Raw genomic sequence first — 11,635 nt, 5'->3', positions numbered from 1 at the left:
AAAAAAACAGGCTAGCTCGTTCTGCGCACGCGCACTGCCGTCACTTCCTGTTGTTGCTGGTGGGGGGTGTTCACTTCCGGCAGTGGCTGGCCTGCCTGACGGGGTGAGTGGGGTGTTTGGCCGGAGAGAGAAGGGAGGGAAGCGGGCGAAGGAAGGGGAAGGTGTCCCGTTCGTCGCTGCCTGGCAACTTCTACCCTTAGCAGCTGTGGCGGGAGCTGGGTTGTTGCGGGCCTCCAGAGTTGAGGAAACCTTGTGGAGCCTGGAATTTGTTAATGCTGTTGTTACTACTACTACTACAACTACTATATATAGGCCTCAGGACACTGTCTTCCAGGTTGTTGTTGTTCTATACCTTCAAGTACTTCCTGAAGGCACATCTACACCAAGGCTGCATTATATGATCAGTTTGTGAGGTCGTTCCACTGCCAGTTGCATTCTGAGGATTTTTGGTCTTCTCATAGTGTGTTTCCTGTATACATAAGATGTCACACAAAATGTCCTCAGACATTTTGGCCAGTAGTTCTTCCTTAGTAAGCGACAAACCTTCTATATTAATAGAAACGATAGCTAGCAATTGTCTTGATAAAGACCTTTAATAATAATAATAATAATAATAATAAGTTCTAGCCATGTTCTAGAGGCATTTCTCCTGACGTTTCGCCTGCATCTATGGCAAGCATCCTCAGAGGTGAGGATGCTTGCCATAGATGCAGGCGAAACGTCAGGAGAAATGCCTCTAGAACAGGGGTCCACAAACTTTTTAAACAGAGGGCCGGGTCACAGTCCCTCAAACTGTTGGCGGGCCGAATTATAATTCACAAAAAACATGAATGAATTTCGATGCACACTGCACATATCTTCTTTGTAGTGCAAAAAAACATTTAAGAACAATTTTAACAAATATAAACTTATTAGTATTTCAATGGAAACTGTGGGCCTGCTTTTGGCTGATGAGATAGAATTGTTGTTATTGTGTGCTTTCAAGTAGTTTCATACTTAGGTTGACCCAGAGCAAGGGCCGGGTAAATGACCTTGGAGGGCCGCATCCGGCCCCTGGGCCTTAGTTTGAGGACCCCTGTTCTAGAACATGGCCATATAGCCTGAAAAAACCCACAAGAACTTAATGATTCCAGCCATGAAAGCCTTCAACAATAATAATAATACTTTATTTGTAACCCCGCTACCATCTCCCCAAGGGACTCGGTGCAGCTTACATGAGGCCGAGCCCAAATACAACAATACAAGCAATAATAACAATGCAACCAATTAAAATAAAAAAACATAGACAAGATATGCAGCATTAACAATAAGACAACACACAATTAAAACTGTGGGAAGGCAAAATTAAAATTGGAAATAATGCCAGAGCATGGGTGAAAAGGAGGTAGTGGCGTTTGTGGAAAACATACAACCAGACCTAAAAATGTAAAGTGCTTTAGAGGACAAAGTGCTATGGGATCATTATTCTGGGAAGGCACACTGGAACAACCACGTCTTCAAGCTCCTAAAGACTGCCAGAGTTAAGGCCTGCCTGATGTCCTTAGGAAGTGAGTTCAAGTGTCGAGGGGCCACCACCGAAAAGGCCCTCTCTCTCATCCCCACCAATCGCGCCTGTGATGCTGGTGGGATCGAGAGCAGGGCCTCTCCAGATAATCGAAGAGATTGTGTGGGTTCGTATACAGAGATGCGGTCACGCAGGTAGGCGGGTCCCAAACCATTCAGGGCTTTGTAGGTAAGAACCTGCACCTTGAATTGGGTCCGGAAAATGAATGGCAGCCAGTGGAGCTCCTTGAACAGGAGGGTTGACCGCTCCCTGTAAGGAGCCCCAGTTAACAACCTGGCTGCCGCCCGTTGGACCATCTGGAATTTCCGAGCCATTTTCAAGGGCAGCCCCCTTTGGTGTTCATCCATATGTGGAGGGGGTAAAAAAACAAACACCTCCAATTTAAAATGTTTAAAAGCAATGCTTTTGGATTTGGAAAGATTTGCTGTTTACGAAAAACGTTGCCCGAGGGACGCCCGACTGTCTTCGAAGAGGATCTTTCTGTGTCCCTGAATAGACTCAGAAGCGGAGTGGGCAGATCAAAATGGCACTATCTAAAAGAATCCCATACCTTGTGTGACTGTGGAGCAGAACAGACAACTCTGCATCAGTATGCATGTCCATTGTGCCCAGCCTTATGTACAGAGGAGGAATTGCTGGAGGTTACAGAACACCAGAGGGCCAAAGTTTGAGTGTTAAGCCCGGGAAGTCCTGCTCTTGGTCCTGCTGCCTTCACAGATTGGCAGGGGCATGAGACAGGGCCTTCTCAGTGGTAGCTCCTCAGCTGTGGAACTCCCGATTGAGATTAGCTCAGCCCTTTCCCTCCTGGTGTTCAGGAAGAAACTCAAAACTTGGTTACGCATGCTGGCGTTTGACTGAGTGATAGTATTGCAGTATAACACCTGCTCCCGGTGCGCATCACTCAGCAAATGCCAGCATGCATAACTAAGTTTTGAGCAGGATTGAAGATCGACAGGTCGCAGGTTCTAATCCGAGGAGAGCACGGATGAGCTCCCTCTATCAGTTTCAGCTCCCCATGTGGGGACATGAGAGAAGCCTCCCACAAAGATGGTACAAACATCAAAACATCTGGGAGTCCCCTGGGCAACGTCCTTGCAGATGGCCAATTCTCTCACACCAGAAGCGGCTTGCAGTTTCTCAAGTCACTTCTGACACAAACAAAAAAAAAAAGCATAACACCTAAATGAAGCAGCACATTCAATCAGCCAGTAGCTTGATTTTTTATATATATATATAAAAAATCAATCCAAACAGCGAACCCTGGTTTTTCCCATTTAATTGTCACTATTTTACCACACCACTGTACATCATAGGGCTTGAGCATCCACAGATTTTGGTATCCACATAATTTGTTTTCTATGGGGATCTTGGAACCAAATCACAGCGACTGCCAAGGGCCTACTATAGTGATATGAGCTTTTGTTGGTAATGAAGATTCTGCTGTAGAGTTTGCTCAGGAAGGAAGAAAGACTAGCAGTTATGTTAAATGGGTATACCTCAATTAAGAAAGTAGATGTATTCCTGTGCAATACATCATCAACAGAAAGTTTGATGCCACAGGCAAAATGTGTGTGTGTGTATCTGCCAATTGATGGCAACTACATGAATTTTATAGGATTTCCTTAGGCTAGAAATGCTTAGGAGTGGTTTTGCCTATTTTTTCCTCTGTATTTCAGGATACATCACCAGTTACTCCTTTGCGCTGTTCACTAAACAAAGGTGGAGTCTCCTTCTCTGCAGGTTTTTAAACAGATGGTTGGATGCCCATCTGTCAGGGGTGCTTTGATTGTGTGTTCCTGCATGACAGCTTGGACTGGATTCTATGACTTCAGCTCCTGTAATTCCTAACAGCTGGTAAACTAGCTGGGATTTCTGGGAGTTGAAGTCCAAAACACCTGGAAGAGCAGAGTTTGAGAAACACTGCTTTAGGGTATTTATTTGCCTATTCCTTTCTCTGTTTTGATGCTGACACTTGCTCAGTACAAGATTGTGGAGGCAGAATCTGTGATATCCACAACTTGACACAGCATTCCACATTAGGTCTGACCAAAGTTGAAAACAGTGGGACTGTGACTTCCCTTGATGTGGATATTACACTCCTGTTAATATGGAATAGAATTCTATTGGCTCCCGAGGCAGCTTCATCATACTGTTTGCTCTTGTTTAGCTTGTATTGTTCTGAGGCCCCCTAGATTTTTTTCATGTGTACTGTTTTCAAGGCGTGTGTCTCCCTTTATATTAGTGGTTCTCAACTTATGGCTCCCCAGGTGTTTTGGCCTACAACTCCCAGAAATCCCAGCCAGTTTACCATCTGTTAGGATTTCTGGGAATTTAAGGCCCAAAACATCTGGGAACCCACACGTTGTGCATTTTATTTTTTTCTGCCTAGATGTAATACTTTACTTTTACTCCTATAGATATTCATTCTGTTATTCTTTTCCTAGTTCCTGTTAAGGTGATTTCAAATCTTGATTCTGCCCACTGAGGTATTAGCTATCTGTCCTAATTTGATGTCATCTGCATGCTCTGTCCTGTTATCCAAGTCATTTAACTTAAAATGCACTTGCTAGCACATAATTGATGTTTCTTTACCTTTGTCCTGGAAAGAAATATAATGAAAAAAGAATAAAACGTTATATCCCACCCTATCTCCCTGTGGGGGCTCATATATAGTGCCATATCTAAAGGCAAATATTAAAGAAGCCTGGGATTTGGTATGTCTGTTGTGACTTACATAGTTGTCAGTAGGTGGCAGAGTCTTTATTCACTATAAAACAGCAGTAGTTGTAAAGGTAAAGGTTTCCCCTTGACATTAAGTCTAGGGGAACTATTTCTAAGCTGAGGAGCTGATGTTGTCCCTAGACACCTCCAAGTTCTTGTGGCCAGCATGACTGCATGGAGTACCATTACCTTCCCACCAAAACGGTACCTATTGATCTACTCACATTTGCATGTTTTCAAACTGCTAGGTTGGCTGAAGCTGGGCCTAACAGCAGGAGCTCACCCCATTCTCCAGATTCAAACTGCTATCCTTTTGGTCAGTAGTAGTATGAAAATAAGGTAGAGTTGTATAGAAATGTTTCTTTTATAGGGACTAACTTGGGGCTTTTCTAGGGAGTCCTATTTAAACATGGTCTCAAGACAGGCACATTTTGCAAGTGCCGAGTAGGAAAAATTAGTAAGGATTGTTTGATGGACTGGCTTTACTTTTCCTTAAATTCATTTTTCTCAGGTCTGTTATATTGTGCACCTATGCTTGATGTGAGCAGAATTGTTACCTAAATATAGGTCTATAATTTTTTGCAGACTTTCCCTTTTCCACCAGAATACTAAATTGATTTCTTCATTTTAATGTATTCAGACAGATGCACATCTGGCCAGTTAGCAAGAGATTGGGAATGATCTCTGAAACCACCCATATTTAGAATGAGCTGTGAGTGCACTATTGTGGAGACGAGCCTCTCTCAGAATGCCATTAATCAATCCAGGCAAATTCTGCTTATTCAGTTGTAATGATGTTTCTGCCAATTTTACAAGATTTGAACACTCTAAATATGCAGTGATTTTATAAACTGTGATAGAGGTTTGCATAATTATGATCTATTACAGTGGCTTGCTTGAGAAAGTTTCAAGCTTTCCAAACTATAGTATATCCTTCTTTTAATATATGTCTACTTAAAACGCAAAATTTGAAGCAACTACCTTATCCATTTGTTCTATAAGCAATTTTTCTGCTCCTACTACCAGAATTCCTACCTTTTAGTCATTGAATTTGGTAATACCAGTGTTTGCCACCCACTCTCTGGAGTAGAAAATTCCTAGTTGGCCTTCCCAAGTACAATATGATTGCTGATTCTTTAAAAATTGGAAATATAGAAGTTCATTGCAGCTTATTGTCAGACTGTACCTTATATAAAGTGCTGTTTTTAGCCTATAAAGCCCTAAACGGTTCTGGCCCAACTTACCTGTCCGAACGCATCTCCCCTTATGAACCACCTAGGATGTTAAGATCGTCTGGAGAGGCCCTGCTCTCAATCCCGCCTGTGTCACAAAGATGGTTGGTGGGGACGAGAGACAGGGCCTACTCAGTGGTGGCCCCTCAGCTATGGAATGCCCTTCCTAGGGACATTAGATTGTCCCCCCTCCCTTTTAACATTCTGGAAAAAAAGTCAAGACTTGGCTTTTTGAGCAAGCATTTGAAAATGTAGTGTAACAAACATAGGAATATGGAACAACTGGATGATGAGATTGGACAACGTTTTCACTAGGAGACGCAAATGATTTATGTCTTATTGATCTGTAAGTTACTTCATTAAGTGAATGCAAACATTCCAAAATCTGAAAAAAATCCAAAACATTTCTGGTCTAAGCATTTTATATAAGGGATACTTGGCCTGCTTACCCATATTACAGGTCATAGAACTGTGACTGAGGTATGATGAGTTATGCCAGCCTTACAAAGTAGCCTTGTGTAATACTTGTCTTTTTGTTGGGAGTTAGAAGGAAGTGAATTAACATAGTGAGGAGCAGCAATGATGCAGAATGGGATGCTGGAAAAAGGTTTCTTACAGAAAATTGCAATGGCACCATTATTAGTACAGAAGGGTGGACAGAAGATAGCATTGTAACACTCTCTTTAAGTGTCTTTTACGGCAAAAAAAAAAAAAAATTCAGGGGAAACCCATGTTGAGGCATATGCCATTTTCCAGCCCTGCTTTCCTTCTATCAAGTGGCTTTGGCTATTATCCTGTGTAAAACCTTATGTATATGTTGCATTAAATAGATCTTCATTCCATTACAACTATTTTGGGGGCAAAAATGAAAAAGAAATAAGTTTCTAGCCTAAAATTGGTGACATGGAAACAAATGGTTTTCAGGAAAGAAGAAGCAAAATATTTCAAAGCAATGCTTTTTTGGAAGGGAAGGGCAAATTGACATGGGCCTTTTATCAGGAACTATGAGCTTACTCTCAAAAAGTGGCTTTTCCCATTAAATATTAAAAGTGTCATTATGTATGGTTTCTAGAACAAACAATGATGAGAAATTATTTCATTGAACTGTATTAAGTTTTTCAAAGATTTGCTATTTGTTCTTTTACTATATCATTCAAGATAATTGAGAAGTTGTTGTTGTTGTTGTTGTTGTTGTTAGAATTCAGCATATGGAAGACCGAATAATATTCTAAGAATCTACAAATGGAATCAGAAGTTAAAGAAGGTGAAGAAGAGAGCCTGCAAACAGCTTTCAAAAAGTTAAGAGTGGATCCTGCTGGGTAGGTGACCATGGTTACATTATTTATTTATTTGTTTATTTTTATCCCACTTTTCTCCCATGGGTGGGATTCAAAGCAGTGAACATTAGGTTGTTTACTGTTCTTTTCACCTGAATGCCTAGAGTTCTCTGGCCAGAGTAGTATAATGTTAAAATATACAATAAACAGTGAATAAAAACAGCACATAATAAAGCCAATAAAAATCAGCAAATAATTCAAATGTCATAGCACATGACATGAAAATAAAACCAATAGCCAAATAGAAGAATGCAAAGTTCTTAAAACAGTTGCAGGTGGAGGAATAAAAAGGCCTTCATCTGACACCAAAATACAATAATATGGGCCCAAGGAGATTCTTTGGAAAGAAAGCTATTCCATAGATGAGGGGACCCGGGGGCGGGGGGGGGGGAGCTTTTCCATGTGTATATGGTGTTTTTAGGATTGTGTTGCTTCATTTCTGATGTCTTAGCTCCCAAGAAAGGCGTCAATTTCTTTTTCAAATAATGTTGTGATCCGTAAAGCTGACTCTAATTTAGGGTGACCCCCATCAAAGCCCTCTTCCAACAATCCAGGCCACTATACTATGCTGGCTCTATTTCAAGATATACTTTACTGAAATAATGGATACAGGCAGTCCCAAAGTTACAAACAAGATAAGATTCTATAGGTTATTTCTTAAATTGAATTTGTATGTAAGTCAGAACAGGAGACATTTTTATATAGGTTTTGGATAGCATAGTGAAGGGCTATAACCCCTGTGGAGTTTGTATTGCTATCTGTGCCACTGTTCAAAAGATTTCATTTCATTTTCTGTCCCTGTAATTAATTGGATTTTGAAAAATTTGGCTCAAGCTTCAGTCGAGACACCTTTTTCCCATGATAATTCTTGGCAATTAAAGTGGTCTCAAATTGCATTAATTCTGCAATGAAGATGTGCCCAATGTCACACTTCCCATCCACATGTTTATGGATAGGCAATAAAATGGAAAATCATAATGGACAATCATATAGACTAATAGAAATAATATGTGGAATGTTTGTTTTAACATCTTTTATACTCTTTCCTAAACAGCTCTGCCTCTTTGAGTGAAGGACTGAGGGCTCCAGTAAGAACTGCTGTTGATGGAGGCAGGCATCAATCTGGCTGTTCAAGGGAAACTTGGCATGGGTAAGCTTAATATACAAATGATACTATACATTATGGCTACCCAGTTGTTGAGTATGACCTATAAAGTCCTATATGGCTCAGGTCCACGCTATCTAAAGGATCATCTCTTTCCATATGAGCTCTAAAATCTCCAGAGGAGGCACTTCTCTGGATTCCACCTTCTCCTTTGCTTATTTCAGACTTTGTAATTTCTTCTCTAGGGAAGTTCAGATCACTCTTCATTTGCTGTTTTTTCATCAGCAGGTGAAGACCTTTCTATTCCAGCAAGCCTTTGGGAATTGTTTGTTGTTAAGGAAAGAGACTTTATCTGCAGTGTTTTTAATCTTTGTGTTAAATTGATATTAGAAGTGGTTTTTATTCTGTAGTTTTTAACTATTGTGTTTTTATTGTAATTTTCTGTCTTATATAAGATGCTTTGAGTCTTAAATCTGGAAAATGATGAAGTAAATATAGTTCTTTCTCATTGTATTAGGGGATTTTTTTAAATAGGGGTTAAAGGGGCATGAATCAATTGGAATGACAAAATGCTGCTTTTTCATTCACAGAAGATAGCTATGTTAATCTTGGGATACTTTTCTATTCCAGTTTCTGTTAATAGTACTTTCTTTTATTTCAGGTGTTCAAGGAAACCCATAAGAGGGGCAACAAGGCCACAGCGTCGCAGGCGCTCCAAATCTCCTGTCCTGCATCCCCCCAAGTTTACATATTGCAGCATGAAAGCATCTTCTGCGGGTAACCAGCTGAAGCACAAAAGCCAGATTGATGCTTCAAAGAACAAAACTGGTCCAGATCCTGGTGTTACGGAAGAGCCACACTTGGGAGGAAAGAGATGCCCGCTTTTCGACAGAAGCAAGTGCAGTAGAGGCAGAGAGGAACACCAGTGCACTTTTAGCAGTGATCAGCCTTTGGAGAACTCGAGGAAGACTTGTCCTGCCTTTTCTTTGACATTTGAAAGCCACCTGGATCCCAGCCAACCATCAGATTTCCAATCGCTTTCCAAGCTGAGTAATGAGAAGCAATGCCCATGTGTGGACAAGGAATGCGAATGCAAACCATGGCACGCAATAAAAGCATATTCATTCTCTGGTTTGCGGAGCGTCTTGTCGGAATGTGAAAAGGCCGTCTTGGAAGTCCGTTCACACTCTTTGCCAAACCGATCACCATCTGGTATGGGTTCCTCAGGTTCTGCTCGGTCTTGTTCTGAGCAGGCTCGGGTCTTTGTGGATGATGTGACTATTGAAGATCTTTCGGGGTACATGGAATATTACTTATATATTCCCAAGAAAATGTCCCACATGGCAGAGATGATGTACACTTGATTTGAGAGTTATGCATGGGTTGGAAACTCAGTGGTGGTAGTGAGATACTCCCTCAGTGCCATGATTGGAGATGTGTTCATTTGTCATTGCGGCATGTTTGATCAAAACTTTATTAGCTCCATGCAGCATAGTTTTTTAAATAAAGTTTTAAAAAGAGACAATTTCTGTAATAAAGATGCATAAAATTATCCTGGGTTTAGTTTCCCCCTTGGTTCATTCTGATATTAAATCAGTTTCTTGAAGTAACAGTTTTTTAAAAAAAATACTGCTCTGTCTAAACTTGAATGTGCTCAGGGCCCAGGAAATTCTAATCTGAAATTGAAAATTACTGAGCTGCATTGTGATATAGATAAGCCATTTCAAGGGACAAAAAAGTTAATGTGTTTCCTTACTGCTCTTTTACAGAAAAAGCAGGTTTTCAGGTCAGATTGAACCGAGATTGTGTAAGAAGCGGTTTGGCATGAGAAGGGATGTGCATAACCTCTCTGAGCAGTTTTGCTGGCCTGCAGCCCTTCTGGCTTTCTTTAATGCATCAGTTGCTTTGCCTGGAGAGAGCCCTACAAATCAATTTTGAATACTTTGGCCAACATGAATGTTGGTCAGCATCTCAGTGAGAAGTGTTATGTATAGGCTTTAAAAGAAAACAGCCCCATACTGTACTGCTCCCTATTCCTGATAGTGCTCCAAAACTGGATTTTCTTGTTGAAAGATTCTCCTCCTCATTTTGAAAGGGTACAGACTTTAGTTTCAAAAGGAGTCTTGCACTGTTTCTTTGTCGGCCACTGTTCTACTCTTCCTTCATTATTTTCTGTTACTTCAAAGTAGATTCTTATGCTGAATTTATGAATGATTAAAAGTGGACTTAAATCCAAAAGCACTGCTATGGACACATTGTGGACATTTGTTGAGTTATCAGATTTCGGCTTCTTAGCAAGCGTGGTAATAAGTGTTGATGGATATTGCTAGATTTCATTTGGATATGTCACACACATTTATCCTGCTTTTTTATCAGTGGATAAGCCATTTGCAGCCTGAAAAAGGTCTGCCTCCCTCTCCCCTTCTACTAGCACCTTACAAAGGAAAGTAGATTAAGGCTTAAATCTGATTGTTTATCAACTAGAGTAAGGCACTGAATCAATGGGAGCTTGGTAAGTCTGTGCTGTGTATGTTCCAGTGGTTCATTGTCTATTCTAGGTGAGACTTAACAGCTTGATTTAGGCCTAACAATACAAATCTACAAATAAAGAATGAAGGTTAAATATGTTGCACAAGCCAAAGGGAAAACTGTGTTCCACTGATTCTTCTTTATGCCTTTCTTAAAGTTGAGGTATAATGCTCTCTTTACAAAAAAATTAAAATATTGTGCTCTTGTTGTGAATTTTGTAGTTTGTTTCTAAGCTAGTACAATTTACCTATGAGTCTGAATATTGAAAGCAGCCATTTATATCATGAACCTCTAGTCAGAGGAACATGGACAGCTAGCCAAATGTTTCCAAATATAGCCACAAATACAGGCCCCTGGCAAGAGGGAGTCTAGAAAGAAATCCATTTTATTTTTTAGGATTTTAAAGAAAGTGATTTGGATGTGCATAGTGTTCTTGAACGAGAAAGAGAAAAGAAAGTGGAGCAGCTAAAAATGTTATTTGGTTAAGGTCCTATACCACTCCTGCCTTAAAAGAGAGAATTAGTTACTAGAAAAGATGGGTCAGATAAGCATGTGGATGATTTCATTTCTTGATGCGAAGCTGTGCCATGCAAATCCCATTGAAATCAATGCTGTACTTTGAAACGTATCTATGCCATACAAATCCCATTGAAAATGAGTCCGACGATTTGCTTTCTTTTCACAAAAACTTGTATAGGAGGACTTACTAACGGATTGTGTTCTTGATGACTATGTCATATAAGCTGAATATGTGGCCTGGCTCCATAGCCTGCGGTGATCAATGTACATGTACACATTGCCACTTTTTGCTGCAGTCGTTTACATGATATAGAGGTGTTTCCTCCCCTGGATGTCAGTATTAGTCTCTGCACCATGGTGTCTAATTATTGCTGTAAAACTTTTTAAAGGATTTAATTAACTTGTTTGCGTAACCTTGTTTTATTGATGATGAGCAGCGTCTGTATTTGAGCATCTCCAATCATGTAGGGAAAATACACAGGCTATGATGGAATAGCTGAATCACCCACAGCCTTGTGAGCAACTTGCCTTGGAAACCATGGTAACCCAGCCCACTTTAGAGGGTCTGAACCTACGCATAATGAAATCAGACTAAACACATAGCCCTGCCATTTCCAGTTTTTCCGAG

General features: G+C 40.5%; 1 protein-coding gene across 1 annotated transcript; it reads left to right on the top strand.

Annotated features, from left to right (window-relative positions):
* Positions 1-27: 27 nt before the first annotated feature.
* On the top strand, positions 28-11,407 carry LOC132773171 (oxidative stress-responsive serine-rich protein 1-like). Its single transcript, XM_060772176.2, has 4 exons — positions 28-103; positions 6,716-6,836; positions 7,909-8,004; positions 8,621-11,407. The coding sequence occupies exons 2-4, from the start codon at positions 6,760-6,762 to the stop codon at positions 9,321-9,323; spliced, it is 876 nt and encodes a 291-aa protein (XP_060628159.2). The 5' UTR covers positions 28-103; positions 6,716-6,759; the 3' UTR covers positions 9,324-11,407.
* Positions 11,408-11,635: the final 228 nt, after the last annotated feature.

Source organism: Anolis sagrei, chromosome 4, assembly GCF_037176765.1.
Source record: "Anolis sagrei isolate rAnoSag1 chromosome 4, rAnoSag1.mat, whole genome shotgun sequence".
Lineage (NCBI taxonomy): Eukaryota > Metazoa > Chordata > Lepidosauria > Squamata > Dactyloidae > Anolis > Anolis sagrei.
The sequence above is the reverse complement of the archived record's forward strand: the minus strand, read 5'-3'. Positions and strand labels throughout refer to the sequence as shown.

What these genes read in the sequence shown, in the direction of transcription:
- LOC132773171 (XM_060772176.2), top strand. Translation starts at nt 6,760, where the DNA reads ATGGAATCAGAAGTTAAAGAAGGTGAAGAAGAGAGCCTGCAAACAGCT. An exon ending in TTAAGAGTGGATCCTGCTGG is followed by an intron (nt 6,837 to 7,908) that starts GTAGGTGACCAT and finishes TTTCCTAAACAG; the next exon opens with CTCTGCCTCTTTGAGTGAAG. An exon ending in TCAAGGGAAACTTGGCATGG is followed by an intron (nt 8,005 to 8,620) that starts GTAAGCTTAATA and finishes CTTTTATTTCAG; the next exon opens with GTGTTCAAGGAAACCCATAA.